The sequence below is a fragment of the Amphiura filiformis genome, chromosome 12, assembly GCF_039555335.1.
Source record: "Amphiura filiformis chromosome 12, Afil_fr2py, whole genome shotgun sequence".
NCBI classification, from domain to species: Eukaryota; Metazoa; Echinodermata; class Ophiuroidea; order Amphilepidida; family Amphiuridae; genus Amphiura; species Amphiura filiformis.
The window spans coordinates 59,929,604-59,957,002 of record NC_092639.1 but is presented as its reverse complement, the minus strand read 5'-3'; the positions used below and the strand labels follow the sequence as shown (position 1 = coordinate 59,957,002).

At 36.2% G+C, this 27,399-nt stretch overlaps 1 protein-coding gene across 1 annotated transcript in view; it reads left to right on the top strand.

Annotated features, from left to right (window-relative positions):
* The window catches only part of LOC140166510 (uncharacterized), a 127,636-nt gene that overhangs the window by 96,471 nt on the left and 3,766 nt on the right, over positions 1–27,399 (top strand). Inside the window, 6 exon segments of the mRNA XM_072189990.1 lie at positions 1,314–1,472; positions 2,127–2,247; positions 6,293–6,387; positions 16,655–16,820; positions 17,968–18,084; positions 19,250–19,398. Of these exon segments, the coding sequence (XP_072046091.1) occupies positions 1,314–1,472; positions 2,127–2,247; positions 6,293–6,387; positions 16,655–16,820; positions 17,968–18,084; positions 19,250–19,398 (807 nt within the window).

Genomic DNA, 27,399 nt, shown 5'->3' with positions numbered 1-27,399 from the left:
CCTTGAAAGTCATGCTTTTGGACCTTGAAAGGTGCAGGAACCCTGTATATCTTATATCTTTGCATTTGATGTACCTTATCGTCATATTTGCCCAACAAATAAGTTACTTTCATAAAACGCTTTGATATGCATCTAATAAACAGTCTGTGTGTGTGTGGGGGTGTGTGTGTGATATCTCAATATCATGGCACTTGGACGAATTAGGGATAAATTGTGCTGTGCAATGTATGAATTTTACCCTACAAAATTTGTTAACACTTTTTGGATTAAAAAGGGTTACCTCATCTCCTTGTATGTTCCTCTAAAGAACATCCACTCAGGAGGATAGACTATATACTGTGTCTCGTCTCATGTTGAGAGCTGTTTGAAGTGGCTCAGTGTGCCATCAGTGTGTGATACGCGATTGTACCAGCGTAAAGACAAGTCGTCTTCCTATGCATGAGTATATGCCCAGCAGGATTAGGTTAGCACACACAATTTGAAACTACCCCTGCAAAATCTAACATGCCGTTACTCTCAACTGGAGATAAGAGACACTATAGAGGTTGGTGAGAATGGCACACTGCTTGTGTCCCATTAAAAAAGGGCTGAACATCCTATTGGTAACAGGTGGTTCACATTTGAATGTTATTAATGACTGATGTAATTAAATTTTAATTGACCCAATGATATCTAATAAGGATGTGTCAAATATAGCACAACACATGAGACTCTGCGGGACAAACCCTAAAAATAGCAAATCAAAGGGTCTAAGGGACATTAAATGATTCAGGCCAAGACAAATTTGACATTTATAATTTTACATCTGGGCAAAATTAAGTGAAACTATTAAAAGAATAAGCAGATAGGCAATTGCTCATCCAAAGTGTTTTAAATATCACCCTTGGTGATATCAAGGTTCTGGTTAAGGTTGAAGTTAATATAACCCCAAACCCAACTCAGATATCACCTGAGGTGATGTTCTGGATGAGTAATTCCCCATCTGCAGAATAACATAATAAACTTCAATCTTCATAATTGCAAGCTGCCTCATTGGATCAGGTCATGTCACATTGGGCTATTCCAGTTGAAATCCATACACCCTATGGAAGACATAGCCTAATCTCCCACACAGGTAGTGTGAATTTCAAATGGGGTTGGTTACCTGAATGGGTGACTTCATTTGAAATCTACACCCCTGTGTGGGAGATTAAAGTCTTGTCTTCTATATTTGTTGTATGGATTGCAGCCGGAATAGCCCTCAATGAACCTTCCACATGCTCATGAAAATAGTGATAAACTTATCATGTTGCTGGTTTTTTTTACAATTGCAGAGAATGAGGGATCGAGCCAGAATATTGTCCCCAGACGTGAGACAAATAGACCTGGATGTAAATAGGACGTTTAGAAATCACATCATGTTCAGGGACCGATATGGAATCAAGCAGCAGGCTCTGTTCCATATACTGGCTGCATATTCTATGTACAATACTGTAAGTTACTATGGCGATCAATACTCTGTGTACAATACTAGAAGTTACTATGGTGATATGAATATGAATTATTTGTTTTGAAAGGTTTTAACCTTATACAGAGCTATTTGCAGAGCTACAGAGCTATTTGCACAAACAGTATGTTAAAACATACTTTTTGTGCAAATAGCTCTGTAAATGTAAAGATAGTCGGATATTTTGCATGCATTTTGCCATTGAGGTAAAAGCAGCAGCAATTTTTATGCAGCATTTTTATCTTTGGCCCAAAATTTAACTTGTTGCTGCAACAAAACATTTGGAAGAAGAGCAAAGCCCCGAACAAACGCTGAAAATCCCAGTGGCAAATCACAAGCACAGCACATTTCAAATGTATTTAATATTATGATTCAACACACACTGTTTGATGTATATTACTTTCAGTGAGGTATAATTTTGTAGACCTATTTAAAGAGGCACTTGTTAATCCACAACCTCATCCTCCATGTGAGTTGGCACATTATTGACGCACACAGTAACAAAAACTGAATAATTTCCGCCTTTTATAAACCGAACAAACTTTAACAAAAAGGACTTTCATTTATACGACATCATCGAATGTTTGTCCCTAACATGATTTATGAACTTTCTTTTATTTGTCTTTTTCCCTCATCACAGGAGGTTGGTTACTGTCAAGGCATGAGCCAGATAGGGGCTTTACTGCTGATGTACATGAATGAAGAAGATGCTTTCTGGGCATTACATGTCCTCTTAACTGATACCAAACACGCTATGCATGGTAGGTCAATAATGGTATGGAGCAACAATAGGGTTTCCCTACCGGATCACAATTTGTACCTAAATGCCTTCCCACCGGGTAATAGGCATATTGCATAACAATTGATACAGTTCAGTACAGTTCTCCTTTATGCAATACGCATATGGTACTATGGGAAGGAAATTTGGTACAAATCGACAAGAGAAACCCTAAAGATGTGTAACCCCAAAATGTCAAATGGAATTGATTGTCAATGTCACACATTGTTGCCTTCTGTATTTTAGAAAAGATGCAGTTTTTGGTCTATTCAACATTCAAACAATGCATTATAAGCCTGATCCTCACTTGAAATCATCCCCAAGTCACATGGTTTAGAAATGTTCTCTTTATCCCTAAACCATGTGACTTGGGGATGACCTGAAGTGACTTCCACTTGAAATGAATCTGGTATTTATTCTTAAGATACAGTGCACATTTGCAGAAGCAGACAAGTACTTCCTTTTGAAATGGATGTACACATATGTGATATGATCAAGCAAAATGAGTCGGATGTCAGTAATATATTTTGTGATATAGCCAATAATAGTATTCAATTTCCATGGTATTTTATTGTACTGAGCAACACTACAATGGCCATATCTCTAGAACTGTAAATCTAATTATGATGGGGTTTCAGCAAAATAATGCTCTGAGAATGGATCATGTAATGAACTTGAATTTTGATAAACATCAGACTCATTTAGCTTGATCGCATCACACATTGTTTTAATACCACGTAGCTTCATTTGTTCCCATTTACAAAGGCAGATTAGGAGGCAGATATAAGCTTAGACAATATACATGTATACAATAAACAGATATAGAATTGATCTTCATATGATCTTCATATCATGTGGGAGCACATGTGGCCGAGTGGATAAGGGGCCCCAACTCATAATCCATAGGTTGCGAGTTCGAGCCCCGCTCGTGCCAACGTGTTGTGTCCTTGGGCAAGGCACTTTATCCTCATTGCCTACTGGGGGTCTATGGGGTTGGGTTGGATTGGATGTTTGTATAGTTGTTTGTTTCAATGTTGCAATATTGGCACTGATTAAGCTGCTGCCTGCAAATTGCATTGTGTCTGTTTAGGTATGTTTAAGGTACAATTCTAGCAATTTGACCTGCGGGTCACCATTAGAGTTTCAAATAAAAAAACTTTCGTAAAATATACAAAATCATTTTATTATTTTGTCACCATTCACAGATTCTAATCAAATTACAGGTCTAATAAATTAACTTGATTTTTACGCTTTAGAAATTCCAGTCACTTTATATATAATATAAATTAAATCATGTGCCATTCATAGAATCACAACCTGATAGTCACCATTCACAAATACACACAAACTTAGTCACCATTCATAAACTTTGTCACCATTTTCAAAATCACATCAAATTAGTCGCTATTCACAAAATCTCATAAACTTAGTCACCATTTACAAAATCACATAAACTGTCACCATTTACAAAATCACGTAAACTTAGTCACCATTCACAAAGTCATGCATTAACTTGGTCACCATTCACAAATTCACATATTAACTTAGTAGCCATTTACAAAATCACGTAAACTTAGTCACCATTTACAAAATCACATAAACTTAGTCACCATTTACAAAATCACATAAACTTAGTCACCATTTACAAAATCACATAAACTTATACTAAAATGCAGCAAACCTTTGACGAGCGCGACTACCGTGATGTTGCAAATTCGGCGCTAACAACGCGTATGGCGCACAGTTCATTCATAAATTTCCACTCAGCAACAACATATCGCCTTATTTAGCAGCCAATCAGAGACAAGTGCGTGCAACGCAGTAAATACGCGATGTGTCCTTACAATACGCGCTCGTCAAAGGTTTACTGCATTTTAGTATAGTCACCATTTACAAAATCATGTAAACTTAGTCACCATTTACAAAATCACATAAACTTAGTCACCATTTACAAAATCATGTAAACTTAGTCACCATTTACAAAATCACATAAACTTCATCATCATATTTGTTTACTTCTGTTTTTATAGCATTGTTTTACATAAAATGTGTGACTTTCTCAACAAAGCCCCTTGAAGTGATGTTAAGATTCTGGGGCACCAATTTGGTTGAAATTGGTTACTGAAGATGTAGTGGTTGCCATTTGCAAAACTGGAATTAAGATATAGGTGCTATATATTTACAGAACAACATAATGAACCCATTTGTTCTAGCTACATGTATTTACAAAAATATAAATTTGATCGCTCTTTGGAGAATTACATCATGTAAGCTTGTTTGCCCATTTGCAAAATAACAACAGTCACACCAACCTTTGTTGCCCATTGACAAAAATATACAAACTTAGTCACCATGTACAGATTAACATCAATGTAAAAAGTATTCTAAATATAATGGCCAGAATGACATAACGTACCTTGTTGCCAATTAATCGCATGTGCTTTTTAAAATTGCACAATTTTATTATACTGATGTGATGAGAAAACAATATGATACAAGTATAAGGCATGGTATGATCGAAGGTCAGAAAAACAAAGGTCAGAAAGTACATGTACCACAAGATAATCAATTCTCGCTATTCGCAATAAGGGCGCCGCCAGCGGTTTGCGATGTAATCGTGATGTATCATGATGTATCATGGGAAAAGGTCGACATCCAAGTCCGCGCAATACGAATATTACCATGCTATTATACATAGGAACATGTGACAATATTTTTTAGTTTGTCAAAATAAAGGTGTTACACGCGAATTGATACTCAATAATACTTAATAATGTGATTTGAAATGTGCACAATTAATTTTTCTCTATCGATTTTGCGTGTAATACCGTTATATTGACAAACTAAAAAATATTGTCACGTGTTCCTATGTAATAGCATGGTAATATTCAGATTGCGCGGACTTGATGTCGACCTTTTCCCATGATACATCATGATACATCACGATTACATCGCAAACCGCTGGCGGCGCCCTTATTGCGAATAGCGAGAATTTCAATAGAGTGCATACAAAGCTTTGTTTACAATATTTATCATTTCAGTGATATTAATCAATTTAATCTAGTACAAATCTGCACTGCTTCAGGCAGTGAAAAAAACACCTTAATCTTCCACACATGGAGTGTATGGATTTCATCTGGAATAGCGCAATAGATTTCAATTTCTCAACCAAGTTGAAGAGCTGCTTTTTTGCTTTAAAATTATATCTCATGCATTAGTGTATTAAATAGAATATTGATTTGATAAATTCTTGACTGTTTAATATTATCTTATTGTGCCAAATGAAACAGCTAAATCCTCACCTGAACTGGCCATAAAATTGACTAGTTTTGAATTTTGAGCCAAATTTTCTTTTAATTGCAGTCACAAAATTTAAAGACTCAGAACAAGTCTAAGCACTCAAAATCTTGTTTATAGGCAAAGAGTATGCTCATAATTTTAGTACATTATGTTAATTTTGAAAATTGATTATACAAGAGATTCAAAAATGTGTTTTTGTAAATTAGAATGCATAACATGAACATAACATATATTTTTTGGCCCTTAGTTTAAAAAAAATACCAAATTTGTAAATTTTACTTTCATTGCCAGTTAGAACTAACTATAATCTGTTCACTATAAGATGACACATGACCTTTGGAAAAGTACACAGGGTCCCCAGGTAAGACAAAGGTCAAATTATGTAAAACCGTTGGAAAATATGCAGTAGCTTTAGTGAATGTTGCTACAACTTGAACATGTCCTTTCGTGATATAAAACTATATACATGAGAACCGAACATGGTCTTGTGCCATTTATACTGAATAGACTATAAAGGATTGAGCTATGTTTCATTTGGCAAAATAGGATAATATTAATCCAAAAAATTAGTGCTCTATTTCCCTGGGAATTGGGAGCACTGTCTAAATGAGTGGAACAGGTGTGTCTGAAAAACATTAGCAAAATCATGCAATTTATGTTGGTTAGACTGCTTCAACATACTTTGTCAAGTTAAACGTTATCATTTATTTCTTTGCTTGTTTTGACAGGGTTCTTCATTCCTGGGTTTCCCAAACTCATCAGGTATCAGGAGCATCATGAGAATATACTGAAGAAATTCTTGCCCAAAGTCAAGAAAAATATGGTAAGTATGGGAGGAGATTATCATTATCATAGACTGAACTTATTGAGACCTGTTCCTACCAAATGAGTCGTCAGAGATGTTAAAAAGATAGAGTCCATTACACATGCCAGTATGACACTCAGAGAATAAAGGTATTGTTTTTAGCCGTTGGAGTGGATCTATCGTCTCATATAACACGGGCGACATCATTATTTTAAGTAACTCGTTTTACGCTTAAAATAATGATGTCGCGTGTTATATGAGACGAGAGATGCACAACAGCGGCTAAAAACAATACCTTTATTCTCATTCTAAAACACTTCAATTCAAATAAATATATTAATCATTAGCATACCAAATTTTAATCAAATTGAATCCTACATTTTACAAGGAATTACCTGGGGCTGAGAATGCTATGCGCCTCCGATTGGTTCAAATAGCGCGTACGAGTACCGCGTTGACACACACACGCTAAGGTGTGTGATATTGTGTCATATCACACGGGTAAGAAACAATAGGATTGCTGGAACGTTCTCAAGTGTTTAAGAATAATCAATAAAAAACAAAAGAAAAGCTCAAGGAAAAGTTAGTTTTTGAACACCAAGTCAGACATCAACACTGACATGTTCTATATCATTTTAAAGCTTATGATCAGGAGAATATGAATTTGGCCCCAGCTCAGAAATGAAATTTTGCGACTTTCCTTTCATTTGTGGGAGCGGGTCTCATTTTTTATCTTGATGAGTCACTGACGTTAATGCATTAAGCAGCTGTTTTGCACACGCATCTAGGCAGCATCTTTAAATGTGTGTATGTTAATGCCTGTGCTTTGAGCGAACACTCATGATTTGAAGCTGTGCCCAATGAAGTGTGTACAGACGTTACTGACCCATGAAAATGAAAAAGAGAAGTGGGGTTCTGATAGACTAATAGAATCCCATTAGGAAATATTGTCACTTCAATGGCTGAACACGCTGCGTAGGATTACATGACCCAGGCATGACCTAATCCATGTTACGTGATAATTTGGATGAGCACGTCAGCCAGTGCAAAAGCACCTTGCCGAAAACTATAATATAATTCCAGGAAGATGTTATGTAGTTTTAATATTCCCTGTGGGTAGCTGCACATAATAATATTGCCAAGAATGTTTGGTAGCAGACTTTTGCTGTAAAAATAACAGAGAGTGATCGGTAGAATATTTACTTTAATTCATAGATTACGACTGTTTTCGTATTTGCCACAACCAAGTGTCCATCACTTGTCATTGACATTCCCCTAGGTTGAGACAGGCCTTCTAAACACGCCACTAACTTGCCTGTGATGTAGCTGTACTGTTCAATTATCCCAGTGTGGACATAAACCTTTCCAGGCTCATCTGCTGCTTCACTCCTTGCTACCAAAAGACACTCGGTTTGCTCATCATAGCAAATACCGGTCACACTTCCAAGACCAGTGATGCACAGAGTTTCCTGTCCAGTCTCCATATCCATCACACTCATCTTACCAGCCAAAAAATCACTCATAGCAATATGAGTATCATGGATCAGAGTCATAAACCATGGGCGTGTAATTGTTGCCATTGTTCTTATAATATTACCCGTGGGATCATGTTCTGTTATGACCGATCTGGAAGTGTCACCTGCTAAAATCCTCCCATCTGACATGGTGCTGATACTATATACATTTATTATTGTGCTTAGTGGTAGTCCTGTTTCAATCCGTGTCAAATACTGTCCCTCTTGTGAGTATACTTCAATCCATATACCACTAGCTATCAGAAATCTCCCATCAGGATGGATAGCGATACCACATGGCTCATATTTCTTGTCTATCAGAAATCCCCCATCAGGATTGATAGCGACATATGGCGTATTGTCTGTAGCCACATTGAAGCTCAGTTTCTGTTCATACTTTCCGTTTACACGGTGGTAAACGATCACTTTCTTACCCTCACAGTCACATACAGCTAATAATCCTGTAGAAGAGCATGCAACATCCTGTGCACCGATAAACCCTTCCAATGTTTGGATCAATTTTATCTGCCTCGGTTTGTCTAATGTCGGATAAATAACACTCCCAATTGTTGAGGTTATATTGGGCACAAACTTGACTGTAGTCGGGGTAGTGTGCGAAATTTCCTCTTCCAACTTGACTTTGTTCATATCCTCAATCAGATCAGCATGTTGGGTAACATACTCATGTTCTGGGGTATGTTCCATTGCATTAACACAAGCTTCCTGATGATGTTTGGCTGTTTTTGTTACCTGCTTGACTCTGCCTATTTTTTGTTCAAGTTGTGCTGAGTTTGTCTGATGGGCGCTTCGATACTGGTTTTTCAGTTCTTGACTCTGATCATATATCATATTCATAAGTTTTGTAGTGCATTCATCAATTTGGTTTTTTGCTGTCTCAGTAGAATATTGCGTTTGAGCAGTTTTGAGTCTTTGTAAAGCTTCCTCAGCATGTTTAATACCCACATTCGCCTTTTCTATGGTAGAACGCATTTGCATCATCTGCCGTTTGTAGATTTTGTGTAATTCTTTAGTTTTATGTTTTTTATGTTTTTTCTGAGCCAGGCAGAGTTTACATACCGACACATTGCAAGAAGCACAATAATGTAGAATCTCCTGTTCCTTGTGATCAGGACACATTGGTTTACTTGTAGTTTTAACACGTACAGAACTAGTCTCACTAACGTTTTGCTGCATTTCTGCAAGATTTTGTAATCTGACATTAGTTCGAAATGATGTAACTCCACCTTTAGGAATGATGATCACTCTCTGACACTTTGGACATGTTTTTGCAGCCTTCTCCTCCACCATTTTGTTAAGGCAGACCTCACAGCAGACATGATCACAAGCAGGCAAAGTCTTTGGTGTATTTGGGTTCATAAATAGTTCACAACATATTGGACAAGTGAGCTCATCCTCGGCAGTCTGTGCAGTGGACGTCGCCATGTTGAATATCACACTTGTAAATGAACACTTTGTTGTAGCTGGCAAATTTATACCATACTCACTTGTTGGTTTAATATTTGCTATTTAGCAATGATAGGGATCAGTATTCAAACAGAAATAAATTCTATTTACAAGTAATAAGTACAGCGGGCAAAGGTACATGATAATACAGGCTGTATCAAAATGATTGGTACCCATCAGTTTTTGGTGTTTATTGATAAGCCTGCTTCTTACATGTATATGCAACATTGGATCCTCTTGAAAAGCCCAGGACTTAAAGTTTTATAACATTCCATGTATAAATATGATTAGCTCCTATGATGTATTTTGATGTGGTAGTCTTGCCCATAATCACTGGAAACTGATGGGTATCAATCATTTAGATACATGCTGTAGTATTATGATAACTAGCCATGTGAGTGCAAGAATGTCGTATGTGCAATAGCTGTCTTTTGTCATTTAAAATGTATAGTTCCAGGGATATGATTGAAGACCAAATTAAAAAGACTAGTTTGCGTCTGACGTCAGGGCAGATGCGCGACGTGATTAGTTGCTGACCTGCGCAGTACGGCACTTTTGGTCTGGTTGACATACGTCATACGCAAGCTAGTCTTTTTAATTCGGTCTTCAATTATATAATAACACTCCTAGGAAGCTATTATGAGGTAACATTTTCTCTGCGGGTAGCTGCACATCTATTTCAAATTATCTTCAAGAATTTTTTGTGTTAAACTTTTGCTATAAAAATAACAGAGAGTGATTGGTAGAATATTTACTTCAATTCATAGATTCTAACCGTTTTCGCATTTGTCACAACTAACTTTCCATCATTTGTCATTGACATTCCCCTAGGGTTGTTCATCAGACCTTCTAAACTCACCACTAACTTGCCTGTGGTGTAGCTGTACTGCTCAATTACACCAGTGTCAAGTTGTACATATCCAGGCTGCTCATCTAACGGTTCACTCCTTGCTACCAACAGACACTCGGTTTGCTCATCATAGCAAATACCAGTCACGCATCCAAGATCAGAGATGCTCAGAATCTCTTGTTCACTTTCCATATCCATCACACTCGCCTTAGCAGCCAAAAAATCACTCATAGCAATATGAGTATCATTGATCAGAGTGGCATACCATGGGCGTGTAATTGTTGCCATTGTTCTTATAATATTACCCGTAGCATCATGTTCTGTTATGACAGATCTGGTAGTGTCGCCGACTAACATCCTCCCATCTGAGGTGGTTCTGACATTATACACATTTAGCATTGTGCCTCGTGATAGTCCTGTTTCAATTTTTGTCAAATACTTTCCCTCTTGTGAGTATACTTCAATCCATATACCACTAGCTATCAGAAATCTTCCATCCGGATGGATAGCGATACCACTTGGTTTATATTCATTATCTGTGGGGCGCCCTCTGTCTGGTGCCATATCGAAGCTCAGCTTCTGTTCATACTTTCCGTGTACATCGTGGTAAACGATCACTTTCTGACCCTCGCAGTCACATACAGCTAATAATCTTGTAGAAGAGCACGCAACATCCTGTGCACCGATAAACCCATTCAGTGTTTGGATCAGTTTGATCTGCCTCGGTTTGTCTAATGTGGGATAAATAACACTCCCAATTGTTGAAGTCATATTGGGCACAAACGTGACTGTTGTCGTGGTATTTTGCAAAATTTGCTCTTCCAACTTGATTTTGTTCATATCCTCAGTCAGAACAGTGTGTTGAATAACATACTCATGTTCTGGGGTATGTTCCAGTGCATTAACACAAGCTTGCTTTTGATGTTTGGCTGTTTTTATTACCTGCTCGATTCTGCCTATATTTTGTTCAAGTTGTGCTGAGTTTATCTGATGCGCTCTTTGATACTGGTTTTTCAGTTCTTGACTCTGATCATAAATCATATTCATAAGTTTTGTAGTGCATTCATCAATTTGTTTTTCTGCTATCTCAGTAGAACCTTGCATTTGAGCTGTTTTGAGTCTTTGCAGGGCATCCTCAGCGTGTTTGATACTCACGTTCGCCTTTTCTATGGTAGAATGCATTTGTGTCATCTGCCGTTTGTAGATTTTGTATAATTCTTTAGTTTTATGTTTTTTATGTTTTTTCTGAGCCAGGCAGAGTTTACATACTGACATATTACAAGTAACACAATAATGTTGAATCTCCTGTTCCATGTGATCAGGACACATTGGTTTACTTGTAGTTTTAACACGTACAGAACTAGTCTCACTAACGTTCTGCTGCATTTCTGCAAGATTTTGTAATCTGACATTAGTTAGAAATGATGTAACTCCACCCTTAGGAAAGATGATTGCTTTCTGACACTTTGGACATGTTTTTGCAGCCTTCCCAGACACCATTTTGTTGAGACAGACCTCACAGCAGGCATGATCACAAGCAGGAAAAGTCCTTGGTGTATTTGGGTTCACAAATAGTTCACAACATATTGGACAAGTGAGCTCATCCTCGGCAGCCTGTGGACGTCGCCATGTTGAATATCACACTTGTAAATGAACACTTTGTTTTGGCTGGCAAATTTATACCACACTCGCTTGTTGATTTAATTTTTGCTATTTATCAATGATAGGGATCAATATTCAAACAGAAATAAATTCTATTTACATGTAATAAATACAGCGGGCAAAGGTACATGATAATACAGGCTGTATCAAAATGATTGGTACCCATCAGTTTTTGGTGTTTATTGATAAGCCTGCTTCTTACATGTACATGTATGTGCAACATTGGATCCTCTTGAAAGCCCAGGACTTAAAAGTTTTGTGACATTTTATAACAGTCATGTATAAATATGATAGCTCTAGTCCTATGATGTATTTTGATGTGGTAGTCTTGCCCATAATCACTGGAAACTAAGGCTGGCATTTTCGGGCGGGCTCGCGGGTACCCGCCCGAGATTACATTACTCTGGCAGGAAATACCCTGCCTGGGTGCCCGAAATTTAAAAAAAAACCAAAGTATCAATTTTCATATTAAAAACACAAAACATCGTGCAAAATTGTTTGGTTTTTTTTGTTTGTTAGGTCAACCATGAATGATCCTAGCATTTAGGTCTAGGTCCAGGGACACTACAAAACCAAAAAAAAAAAAAAATTAAAAAAAAATTGATTCTTTGTTTGTTTTTTGCAATTTCGGGTACCCGGCTACCCGCCCGAAAAATGCGGCGGGTACCCGGGCACAAAATTACCCAAAAATGCCAGGCCTACTGGAAACCGATGGGTATCACAATCATTTTGATACATGCTGTAGTATTATGATAACTCGCCATGTGAGTGCAAGAAAGTCGTATTTGCAAAAGCTGTCTTTTGTCATTTAAAATGTATAGCTCCAGGGATATAATTGAAGACCGAATTAAAAAGACTAGTTTGCGTCTGACGTCAGGGCAGAGGCGCGACGTGATTAGTTGCTGACCTGCGCAGTACGGCATTTTTGGTCTGGTTGACATACGTCATACGCAAACTAGTCTTTTCAATTCGGTCTTCAGTTATATAATAACGCTCCTTGGAAGATATTATGAAGTAACATTCTCTCTCTGGGTAGCTGCACATCTATTTCCAATTATCTTCAAGCATTTTTAGTGTTAAACTTTTGCTATAAAAATAGCAGAGAGTGATTGGTAGAATATTTACTTTAATTCATAGATTCTAACCGTTTTCGCATTTGTCACAACTAACTTTCCATCATTTGTCATTGACATTCCCCTAGGGTTGTTCATCAGACCTTCTAAACACGCCACTAACTTGCCTGTGGTGAAGCTGTACTGCTCAATTGCACCAGTGTCAAGTTGTACATATCCAGGCTGCTCATCTAACGGTTCACTCCTTGCTACGAACAGACACTTGGTTTGCTCATCATAGCTAATACCAGTCACGCATCCAAGACCAGTGATGCTCAGAATCTCTTGTTCACTTTCCATATCCATCACACTCACCTTACCAGCCAAAAAATCACTCATAGCAATATGGGTATCATTGATCAGAGTCGCATACCATGGGCGTGTAATTGTTGCCATTGTTCTTATAATATTACCCGTAGCATCATGTTCTGTTATGACAGATCTGGAAGTGTCGCCGACTAACATCCTCCCATCTGAGGTGGTTCTGACATTATACACATTTAGCATTGTGCCTTGTGATAGTCCCGTTTCAATTTTTGTCAAATACTTTCCCTCTTGTGAGTATACTTCAATCCATATACATCTAGCTACCAAAAATCTTCCATCAGCATGGATAGCGATACCACCTGGTTTATATTCATTATCTGTGGGGCGCCCTCTGTCTGGTGCCATATCGAAGCTCAGCTTCTGTTCATACTTTCTGTGTACATGGTGGTAAACAATCACTTTCTTACCCTCACAGTCACATACAGCTAATAATCCTGTAGAAGAGCATGCAACATCCTGTGCACCGATAAACCCATTCAGTGTTTGGATCAGTTTGATCTGCCTCGGTTTGTCTAATGTCGGATAAATAACACTACCAATTGTTGAAGTCATATTGGGCACAAACGTGACTGTTGTCGTGGTATTTTGCAAAATTTGCTCTTTCAACTTGATTTTGTTCATATCCTCAGTCAGATCAGCGTGTTGAATAACATACTCATGTTCTGGGGTATGTTCCAATGCATTAACACAAGCTTGCTTTTGATGTTTGGCTGTTTTTATTACCTGCTGGATTCTGCCTATTTTTTGTTCAAGTTGTGCTGAGTTTATCTGATGCGCTCTTTGATACTTGTTTTTCAGTTCTTGACTCTGATCATAAATCATATTCATAAGTTTTGTAGTGCATTCATCAATTTGCTTTTCTGCTATCTCATTAGAACCTTGAGTTTGAGCTGTTTTGAGTCTTTGCAGGGCGTCCTCAGCGTGTTTGATACTCACGTTAGCCTTTTCTATGGTAGACATCATTGGCGCCGTCTGCTGTTTGTAGATTTTGTGTAATTGTTTAGTTTTATGTTTTTTATGTTTTTTCTGAGCCAGGCAGAGTTTACATGTACCGACACATTACAAGTAGTACAATAATGTAGAATCTCTTGCTCCTTGTGATCACGACACATCGGTTTACTTTTACTGGTTTCACTCACATTCTGACGCATTTCTGCAAGATTCTTTAATCTGACATTAGTTGGAAATGATGCAATTCCACCTTTAGGAATGATGATTGTCTTCTGACACTTTGGACATGTTTTTGCAGCCTTCCCAGACACCATTTTGTTGAGACAGACCTCACAGCAGACATGACCACAAGCAGGCAAAGTCATTGGTGTATTTTGGTTCACAAATAGTTCACAACATATTGGACAAGAGAGCTCATCCTCGGCAGCCCGTACAAATGATGCAGCCATCTTTAATGCTTGGCACACATTTTTAAATGAACACTTTGTTGTGGCTGGCAAATTTATACCATACTGATCGCTTGTCTGATATAAAATTGGCTATTCTGATATGGATCAGTATTTAAACAGAAATAACCTTATGTACAATTAAACCATAACTATAGCGGGCAAAGGTGCATGATAATAATATTATGATAACTCTATTATTCATTATATGTTTGCATGTCCTTCTAGGGTCAGTCAGTCAGATATTTGTTTAATTTCATAGCCAAAACACATTTACAAACTTCCCTGTTGCAGTTGTAAGAAAACTTGGAATATTGTTCTACTGTACCGCTTCATTTATGTTTTAAAACAGTTTAGATGTGTGAATTGTTTTTAAAAACTTTTTTTTTTCAGAATTCAAAAATTCTGAAAAAAACACCTGTTTTCTGGAATTTCCAAAATCTGAGTCAGTTTGTGTTGGACACAAAAAACTTTTTCCAGATTTTCAAGGTTTTGATCCACACAGCATCAAAAAGAAACATACCTCAGGTGTTAAATTTTACTGGAGTAATGAGAAAAAGATGCTAACCAAACAGTTTTGATGAAGAAAAATGGAAGATAAGGCTGTCGATCGGGTCACACCACTTTAAGCTAGCATTTCATAATTTATGATGATTGGTGATGAACAAGCTATGTCCTAATGCACAACACGGGCATGACACAGGTGCACAAAATTGTGGATGATTCTTCACCATAATTGGATGCACTGACCCTTAAGGACAAGGCGGATCTTCATGACTATTTAGTCAAAGGTCATCTACAGATTGTTTCTATTCCCAAAATAGAGAACACTAAAGTAGGCAGCACTTATGATCCACTGTTACACTGTCTTGTTTGGAATAGAGTACCATATCCTCTCTTTATCCATTCTTAGTCAGTGGGAGTGGTCTATTATGTAGACACATAATCTGATTGGATAATCGCATGATTTTGGGTGTCGTCTATCAGGCTGTAGAAGACCCCACATCATCATGAGTGTTGATAACGTGTATCACGCTCATAGAGGTGCGCGTATGTATTGCTAAAAAAGTTGTATGCGTAGACGCAGTGCGGAATACTCGCACGAGCTAGCAGTACGCGGAACAAAAGATGTGAAGTTGTAAACAAGTTTCGTTCATTTTAGAAAAAGGGGAGTTTTTATGATGGTAACTTAATTTTTGCTTAAAAAAATGGTTTACAGTTACTAAAATAATATTTAACTGATTAAGAATGAGAATAAACGATAGGAATTTTTATTTTGACTATCCTCTACCTATGATAGACGACAGGCAGGTCCAATATTTTTATCCACTACTCAAAATTTTGGACCTGCCTGTCGTCTATCACACGGTAGAGGATAGTCAAAATAAACATTCCTATTGTTTATTCTCTAATTCGTGTTGCTTTCCCTCACAAGACAAATCAGTCAAGTTTGGTTAGGTAGGTGTCACTGGGTTTCTGAAGGTGGACCCATCGCTACACCAAAAGTCAAAATGTTTGGCCAAGTTTGACACAAATTGCCAGTTATTACAAATATAGATTAGCTTATTTTATATGGAGTCCAAAAAACCAAAGTGGTAATCGACAACAGCATTGTACTGTTTTAGGGGCCATTGTGATACTTTTGTATTTTGCTTCTATATCCAAACAACCGGAGCAATTGGGCTATTCCATACACTCTCTATATTACACTCTCTATGGAAGATGTGACCTTAATCTTACACACAGGGAGTGTGATGAATTTCAAATGGTGTTACCTGAATGGGTGATTCCATTTGAATTCTATACCACTTGTGTGGGTGGGAGATGGCTTCCATGGGGGTGTATGGGTTTCAAATGGAAGAACCAAATTGGGGTAGGCCTCCATATTAGATATCAGTCCACCCACCATAAATGTATGCACAGAATTATTTAATATGTCACTTTTTTTTTCATTTTCAGGACAAGTTAGAAATCCATACAAGCCTGTACTCAATGAAATGGTTCTTCCAGTGTTTCTTGGATAGGGTGCCATTTCCACTCACGTTACGTCTCTGGGATATCTACATGTTAGAAGGAGACAAGATTCTCATAGCAATGGCTTTTAACCTCATGAGAATGCACAAAAGTAAGTGTGTGTGTTTGTTTTTGTGTGGGTGGTATCACAGTGTGTGGGGGTGCGTTTGTAATCACTGTCAATCGAGGACACATTTGCATATATTTTGATAACTGTGGACACACACCAAGTGCAGATGTCCTTGTTTTCTTTTTTCCAGTATCATGCACCAGAATTCCATCCACAAGGATATGTGCCTCTAAATGATTATTTTTTCTGACGAAAGAGATAAAATGCAGACACCCTCCACAAAAACATTATTTGGAGTTTGAGCAACTATACTACTGATACAGGCAGCTGTATAAACATGTATTATTGTAAGACCTATTGTAATGTTTTTGTGGAGGGTGTCGTGTCTTGTGTCTCTTTCATCAAAAACACACTCATTTAGAGGCTTGTAGGCCAAGTCTATATTGACAGTAAAGCTTCACATAGGTCTGCGTTTGGTGCAAAAATATCCTCGTTTAGATCAGTTTAAGGTCCTGGATTATATATCCTAGGTCCTTGTTTGCCAGTCTTTACAAGTAGGGGTGTGTTTGTAAATGACGTCAAGTATGGCATGTATAATGCACAATAGAGGGGAAAACTTGTTTAATTCGCAAAAAAAACCCCTGTTTTTTCGCTCAAGAAACCAAGTTTTTCAAAAATGTTGCTTTAACAACAATAAACCTGTTTTTCAAATAAAAAATCCTTGTGTATCTTATTTGATGTTCTAGGTTTTTGAAAAAATTGGTTTTTCTTTTAAAACAAACACATTTCTTGGTCGATTAACTAGGTTTATTAAAAACCTTACTTTTCAAATCGATAAACATGCTTTTTAAATCGAAAAGCCTAGTTGTTCAAATTTGATAAGCAAGGTTTTTGAAAAACCTGCTTTTCTTAGTTGAGAAAGCAAGTTTTTTCAAAAAACTTTGCTTTTCAAATTGAGAAACTTATGTTTATCAAATAGAGAAACCAGGATTATTGATCAAAAACCTGCATTGCCGGAAAATTAGGTTTCTCATTTTCCTTTTGCAAAATATGTGTCATATGCAACAAGAACACACAGGAGGAAACAAACATGAGAAATCTTATTTTCATGGACAGCGTTACTAAATCATACAAATTTGCAACTGTATGAAATTACTTACTTTGAGAATCTATTATTTATCATGTGCAGGGATGCTACTAAAGAAAGATATGGAGTTAGTGGTGAGGTATTTACAGGAGCAGTTGGTGAAAGATTTTGGTTACAAAGATGATGACGTCATAGACTCACTACAAGAATGCTTAGCAGGTGAGAGGTCCATGTAGAATGCTACTTAATACAGCTCTCAGTGAATTGAAATGTTGTACAAGAGATTAGACCCAAAGAGTACCGACTCAAATTTGCCCTGTGTGTAATGCTAGGGTAAATCTGCCATCTTGGTTTGTTGCTCATGGAATGCAACTTTTGAAATTATGGCTACCTTTAGATTTGGTATTTTTGGTAAAAATTGAAAAAAGTCACAAAAAACACATTTTTTAACCAAAATATCTCAGTTCACGTCACTTTTCAGAAATGCCAGCTGGATTAAACAGATAAAGGAGACTCTAACGATTAATTCGAAACCGGCTGGCACCTTTGTCCAAAAATTTTGCACTGAACCCTATGTAGCCAGAAAGTGGCCACTCTACTATTTTTGCATCTCCTGCATTTATCGGCAAGATACCGAAATCGAGCAAAGGTTTGTACATGCAGCGTTTAGCGATCAGTATTTTTAGCACAACGTGTTGCATGCACTTTGAATTGAAATTGTAGGGCCTATAGCAAAATAATCCGGAGTTTGCCCTCCATGAGCCACACACAAACATTGGTACTCTTTGATTCTACCTCTCATTGAATGCTCCACAGAAAATTGTTTCACATATAAAGCACTCAAATATACCAGAAAGAATTGCTGAAATGGAGCCATTTTTTTTTCTAAGAAAGAAAGGAATTTCAGCATAAAAGAGCAAACTGTTTTTAATGGGGTGATACAGCAACCAATGTGAATAGTTTGCATTACAGATTGAATCTTCTGTTTAAATTCAATAGACAAAATTAGGCATAATATCACACATGTTATGAGGGGAAAAGATCAATGAAATCCTATAAATGTAACTAGTTTTGTGTTCAAGTAGCTTAAAACAGGTTTGGGTGGATTTCAAAACTATGAGATATAACCATTGAAATATAATTGGAGTAAATGTTATGATGTTTTCCTTGTCCGCATGTCCAAGATTGCCTCCATCGTCCTGAGCACGAATCGCAACATTGCGACTAGGGCTGGCACATTACAACGTGTTAAGCACCCAAACTAACTGATGCAAATCAAGCAAAAATTACATGTAGCATCAGATAAAAACAGCATTTGTTTTTGTCAGTCTTACCATGTATTTCTGTAAATAACATTTTCATCCATATTATCTTACTTGACAAGATCTAAGAAGAGCCAAGTTGATCAATCCACCACCACCCAAATCAAACGAGTCTCCGCAGCTCCCGTTTGGGTTGTACAAACGCCAACCTTCAGCCAGGAGGCGGGTATACGGTCCTCGATGACCCATCAGCAACGGTACCGGAACACAGGTAATTGAAAATACCAAACCACTGTCGGATGACGCGTTCTTATAACTAGGTGTAGTCACATTGTTCAAATGCTAGCTGTGTATATTTGGTGCAGATTATGAGCAGAAACAAGAGTCATGCCTGCTTCGGTATATGTAAAGATCTTGCTTGGTTACTGTCAATCAGGCAAGGTTCATACTGGATCATATGCATTGGCATTCAAGATGCATTTTTTTGTCCCTGGAGGCTGCAATTTTTTTAAGTGCATTTAGTCTAAAGAAAGTGTACATGTATTTAAAATATTAAGAAGCAGGGAGGGTTGAGAACTCTGTCTGCCCACAAAATTTTATTTTTTGGACATCAAACTTTGAATCCAGTGGACGAACCCCTTAGATTTCTCCCAGTGCTACCCTGCAATCTTTGTGAGAGTTCATGATTCTTCTTAATGAATTGAACTGAGCATTTGTAAAATTTGAGCACTTGCCAACCAGGAAGCAGATGGTAAGACATGTATATAGCAAGAGTGACAACAACATGCTCATGATTGTAAGGCATACTTCAGATGTCTGTGTGATGAGCATGGTTGTTTTGATTTCACAGATATCAACATTTGTAATTTTGGATCAGTGAATTCATTACAAAGAAATGCATTATATTTGATGACAGTGCAAATTTGATTGTGATTGACTTATTTGGGAATTGAGACAAAACAGAGATTTAAACCATCATTCAACACAAGTATATCGAGATGTTTATCCTCAATGCTTCAATCAGGAGGGCTCCAATAATGACCTGATAGGGGCGTGTGTCCTTTCCTCAACCTTTGATGTCATTTCTATTGATCGGATCAGGGCATTATGTTATGAAGGGAGTTAAAATCCTTGATCACATCCTGCTTTTCCAAAAAGGCAAAAAAAAGAAAAAGTTGTATACTTAACATATATGCAGCAAACAATCAAACTGTAGACAGATGTCAAAATGTTTTTAATTTTCATGTTTCTAAATTAACGCTAACAGTCTGTTGAAAACTTAATCAGTGATTTCTGAGATGCGGAGAGCTCAATTTAGTCATATCTTAAAATAGATGTTCACAAAATCTGACCTATGAGATCATAATTATACTGTGCAATTGTGTGTTTATTTTGTAATTATTACCAATATATATTTTCTGTATTTAACATTATGATAATCATTGATAGGTGAAAAAAAAAGATTTGAACATTAAGATATATTTATGACATAAATATCAAGAAAATAAGTATAGGTATTTGAACACTGTGACTATACCACTTTGTTAGTTACTTTGTATTTTTTAGTATTTAATATTTTGCATAATGTATGTAGCTAATTGTATTATGTACCATTAGAGTTATGTCAGCATTTATTGCTCTGCTGCCGCTAAAGTTCAATGTATAATCATTCAATGTTTGTAGATAGTTGCAAAAAATAATCAATGTTGTGTCAATGTGGCTAGACTGTTAACATGATGTGTGATATCCTTGCATGCATGTACTTATATTGGAATTTGGTTTGAAGGGGCATTCAGCAATTTTGTGGGGATGGTTGAATCAAAAGTTTAAATTAGAGTCTGAAATTCTCTGTTTTGTAAAATGTTAAATTCTGTGGTTTTTTTTTTGTTTTTCTAAAAATAACAATTATCCAAAAATAACAATTACCCACTCTAGGGAAATCCAATTTTTTCATATTAAAAAACACTGATGTTTAGCTGAAAAAAAAAAGCTAATGCATATAAAAAAATGCATATATATGACCCCTAAAGGCAAGTATTGATAAATTTGAAGTAAATTTCAGGAAATATTTAATCGATTTGTGCATTCTGTTGAATTTACATTGGAAATTAGGCCCAAATAAGCTTAAATTTTGCATGTTGTTTCAAAAGTCCATTTTCCATATCTACTTGAAATTCTGTGAAATTTCTTTGTTTGTTGTAAAATGGAGAGCTTCGGGTTCTACTTTAAATGTTATTTTAACATGTTGGTAGCACTTCCACGCTTTCCTTACTTTATAAATTACAGTCTAAATCATAAGGATACTAATTCTAATAACAGGTACAATAATTGCAATTGCTATCACAGGGATTGGAGGTGTATTGTTTTTCCTCACTCAGGAAAGCTTGAACATGTTTATACATGTATCAAGTTCCTATAAAACATAATTTGTCCTCCCCACACCTTCCCATTTAGGCTAAACATTGCTGAATGCCATTTTAAACTTCATAAAGAATTAATAACCTTCAAATGAAATACACTTTGTTTTATCTTGAGTTCGGTAGTGATGTTAGTGCATAAGTGTGTATTGCTGCTCATAGTATCAAATTATGCGCAGACATTTATTTCTGCTATATCACACTTCAGTAGCTCAAATTCAGTAGTTTCAGTAAATCAAATCTCACAGGGCATTACACACAAGCACAATGGTGGCTTGTTGGTATGCATGTGGCACAACTGCGATAACGTGCTGATATCACTATGAAACTCAAGGTAAAGTTAGCATGAAACAGGACAATGGATATGACTTCTTTCTCCTATGTATGTTAACAAATGTATGTGTGACAAGTTTTGAATCGTCAAAAGTTTTAACCCATCGCATTTACATATACAATTATACATGTAAGTAACTCATCATATGAGGGCCTAGAATATCTCTGTAACTTTGACTTCAACATGACAATTTTAATTTACTCATCTAAAATGTTTTCAGTAGTTATAGTGTTAAATCATCAGCAGATGATGAAATGTAACATATCTCTATCAGAATTTCCATAATTGCTACTAATTGCTATTTACTTTCTATAGTCCGTCAACGCAGATGTACAAAGTAAATATGTGGCATCGGGGTTGATGCATAAAGAGCGTGGTGCGCTCAGCAAGTACCAATCGCGCAGCAGTTGGCGCGCCAAAGAAGCATTTACACACACATTGCACTGAAATAATTATTCTCATACCTCCACTTTCTGAGGTCTATTTACTTTGTACTTCTGAGTTAATATTTTCTACTGAAAACCCAAAAAATTGCCCCTTCCTGTTAAGGTCATAAAGAGGTTTTCATTGTGTTTTGAGCACAAATCAAAAGGATTCATTACAACTCAAACTTACAAAATGCTTGCATCTCCTCATGTTGAATTTGAAGTTATATGTTGTTTTTATTCATTTCACTGTTTTCTGTATTATAGAACCTTAACCATGTATGCAATTACTTAAGCAATGTAATTTGTATCAAAAGAATAAGCATGATATATCTGCACCCTTGTTCCTAATTTAACTGCATTTATCAAGGTACACCTAGTACACTTTCCATATCTTTGGGTTAGTATAAACAGAAAAGAATTTTGTCAATATTTGATAATCTATTTTACAGAGATTCCTCAATATGAGGTATTCCATTAAATATCATCTGGACGCTTGCACAGTTGTCATATGTTAAAATAGTTAGATCTGCAGCCGCCATTTTTGCACATGTCTTCCAAACTAGAAATAAAAAACAAGATGAAATTCTATCATGTTATCATTAGGGTATTATAGTATACAAGAAGTTTTTCCAATGAATGCACATGTGACAAATGCTTGTGTTGCCGTACTTGAGATTGCCGGATGCATACTGAATGCATCGGACGCATGCAATTACATGCGAGTCTGAAATGGCACTCTGTGTTGATTCATTTGGAATTCTTAATGTAGATAATGAGCTATTGTGCAAGCCTATATTGATGCCTTATAATGTTTATATGGATGTAATATTATGTATAGTATTTTGTGCATCCTGTTACTCATGTAGTTGGATAACTGGATACAAAATTGATGTGATGTTAACCCCATGGGCACTACTTTCTTTCTTACAAAGCTCCTAATTGGTTAATTGTGTGATATAATTATCTGAGTAACCAATCAAAATAGAGCTTTTAGATATTTTAGCAATTTTAAGCTTAATCACAGCCAGCTCTCCTGACTATTCTTACCATATCACTGATTGGCTGAATTCATGATATGTCCCTCTTTGTAACCAATCAAAATAGTTTTTAGAGGCTGATAATTTGGCCAGTTGTGCCCACATGGGTTAATGTCATGTTTTTACCACCTGCATAATTCTTTCTGAATCACTTCCATCGGTGAAATACTGGTATTTTACAAGAAAGGGAATTCATCTTTCGGTAAATCCCATAAACCTGTAGAATTGGACCCTGATGTCATCACCTGATGTCAAACATCGTTATTGAACATAGTTACTGCCTATTTCAATACCATGAAGTACACAGCAATGATTTGCATATCAGTGTGCCAACATCAGGGGTCCAAATGCACAGGAATTATTTGAAGGATTTTCTTTGACATTTTGATTCTGGGGTTGATAAAAAACCAAAACAGTAATACTGAAGATTTAACAGTACTAGGTCTAAAAATACTGCATTTATAAGTGTCAAGCAGAATTGTGCTTTGTACTTTATAGTCAATTGCTGTAAACCATTGTCGAGAGTGCACTTTACTCTGTACGTCGCATGTTTAACTGTGTTAAACGTAATTGTCTCTAATTGGCTGCTGATGTGATTTGCTGTTGTCAAGTCACTGAACTTAGCATCATATGGATTGTTCTGCCTTGTCAACATCACAGAAGTATATACTCTCATCAAAAATTTACAGCATTTACTATTGTAGCCTAATTATTTAAAATTCTGTTTTATTCTAGTGGCTTAATTGTAAACAAATGGTTGTCAATATACAGATACATTATAATCTCACATTTGTAATTGATAATCAAATACTCTGTGTAATAACATACTGTAAAATCAAAAAAATAATGACAGTGTAAGGATATATTATTTGTACAAAATTGAAGTATTTAAAGTATGATTATGAGCTATTATGATACAGAAATAAGGTCAAGAGATGTTGACAACAGGATGGTGAACTATCAAGTAGTATTTGTAGATATGTGTATGTTTGACACCGGTGGCCAAAAGAGGTAGGATACATTTGAATGGAATACATGACATAGCTGACTCCTCCCCTTCAGTTCATTCGGGATAATGCTAGACACATATGCATGACCAAAATTTGTCATAGCACCCACAATACAAGTTTCACCATATCAGCAAAAATGCTAACAAGACAAGAACATTTTAACACTAATTTTTCCCAAAAAAAGATTTTGAACAAAAACGTACCCCCTTTTGGACTCAATTTGCGAGAGTTTGAACAGCTTTAACCATATAATAATAATAATGCATTTATAATGCACCATCTATCGAGACAACATGTTCTGAGGCGCAAACATTGAACAATTAAATATTAACACACAAGCAGTCACATATATTTGTAGAAGTCAATTTTCATAAGCAATCTTAAACAGATGAGTTTTTTGAATCTTTTTGAAAACATGCAAGTGAATCACAAAATGTAGATTCAAAGGAAGCAAGTTCAAAGTGTAGGTGCACAACCATGATCAGGAAATCTACCCTTGTGTGCCCATAAATGGAAAGTGAGGCCAGTGGTGACAGCTTTGCTGAAACAGGAAATAAATCTTGTAAATGCACATATTTTCCAGGTATATTCCAGCAACTTTTGAAAAGTTTTGTTTAGTTTAGTCAAGTTGTGCCTACTTTATATAAACTCTATAAACTAGGAAATATGCTACACAATATGTATATAACAAAAAATATTTTTAAAAATTTTGTAAATAGTCAACGCTACAAGATATGCCAGTTGTAATAGTGCATTTTATTTAATGGCCAAATCTAATCAAGACAGAAGCGTATTCGCTTCTTGCATGGTTCCGACATTATGCACTATGTGCGGGGAGAGCCTCGAAGTGGCAGCATACATGAATGGAAATTGAACCAGTCATAACATTCTGTGTAAGGTTACGTAATTCTTTCTTTTATGTGTGCTGCCAGTTTGAGGCTCTCCCCACACATTGGGCATAATGGCGGAACCATGCAAGTAGCGAATGATGCATATTATGACATTCAGGAATCCCTTCATCAGTTCTGTACATTACACAGATTTCTCCTTGTGCCATGCATTTTAAGCATTCCATACGTAATTGCAGGGCCTTCTGAAGTTTGCTGTAACTCAAGTCTTATTAAAGTAGTTGTAACATTCAGCATGTTTCTATTGGTCTGACGGTATTATCCATTATGAGAAACAAACTAGGAAATAGCTGTTGGAGGTGTTTTCTACTGTGATTAAATACCTTTGAAATCCTGACACTGCTGACATCTGTTAGGCAATTATAGCAGAAGGGGCACCTATGGATCTTGAGCACTTACTGGCACCATTGCGGAACCATGTCAGTTTCTATTGTGTTAAGCAGCTTTTTCCTCTGGCATATTATACATTTTGGAAGATAAATGCCATAGAAATTTGAGATGGTACAATCGAGCAAAATGCCAGAAGAGATCAGTTTTATTTCACTTTCTCTTTAATCCAATAGCCTGCATATACCAGCTTTTTGCTCCAATAGAAACATGCTGATAGAGAAACACAATATAGAGGATTCTTGTTGTGTTAATTGTAATTATGTCATGTTTAAACAGATTTATCATTTTAAATATTGAATTAAGTACATATATAAATTAATAACAATATTTGGAAACAACTGTATATATTATGAAGTAACATATGAAATCCTAATGGAATAAAAATGTACAGAATGTTTTTTATACTAGCTTGCATTTTGTATGGCTTATTAGTGAATGAGTGAAACTGCGTTTAAACCTAATCTTCGCCATTAGCATGCTCTGTGGTTGTATGCATACCCTGCTGAGAGTTGTTCCTGCCTTGTGCTACACAAGATATGATTATACGACTTCAAGCTGTCCTGTCATCATTTTGAGCACCCATCATGGTTTGCACGATAAGTTGTCTTCATTCCAGTCTGATCTCACACTTTCATCTTTTACTCAACTTTGCATGCATGCTTGTTTTAACCGTATGAGAACTACCTGCCGATTGGCCAAAAAGAAGTTTTCATTATCAATTGGACCAATCAGCAATATTGTTAGAATGATTTCACCACGCATAAAAAAATTGGGGTGAATTATTTGCAAAGCTCCATTCTGATTGGTGATTAAAGTGAAGATATAATGTAATTGACCAATCAGGGGCAATGTTAGATCGGCAGGTATTGCTCAGGGGATTAATGCACTCTCATGGTAACTTATTGATATCTATATATCTTGCATGTGTTCACTGCTAAACATGGAATGAAATAGATAAAGTTGTGATTGTATTTGCATCAATTTCTAAAACTTAACACCTCTCTGGTTTGCTGTGTTTATATTTTGACTCTTGTTACGATGTTGTCTTATGAAATAGATCAGCACACTAGTTTTCTGTTTTGTATGCATGTCCTTTTTTTTCACAAGCTTTGTTGTAAAGTAAAGTATGTTTTTTTGTGTTACTAGCAATTGTACTAATTCAGCTGTAGTAATTTTGTAAGCATGCCAAATTGAAGTGTGTGTTACTAAAATCAATATCATATTTCATCATTTGTAACTGTTTTAAGTTTCTCAGTGAAATGGTAAAAATTAATTATTTTGTGTTTTTTATGATAAGAGAACTAGTTACAGCTAGTGTGAGCTTCAAGATTTTAACCAAGGATTAAGATAATATGGATGTCCATATTTGAAAAGTATTGTGTTTCTTAGTGAGCACTTGTTTTGGTTTTTAGATACTATTATTAAACATTTTATTCAGATATAATTCCATATTTCTGTTCCAAAAATACTAAAGAATTTTCAATTGCTCTATTTCAAAGAGCAAATCTTTTGTCATTTTTTTGGAATATTAGACTCTCTGGTATAGGAGAATTTTTTAACTGGTATTATAATTGTTTAACTGGTTTTATAATTGTTTAACTGGTTTTATGAATTGAGTTAAATATCACTCTGTGATGTATGAGAAATAAAACTTTTGTCTCAAACATTTACTCTATGCTTTTTGTAACAAAACTAATGAAAAGTTGATTTGCAGTATGTTTAAATTTGCAGTGAATTTGAACTTACTT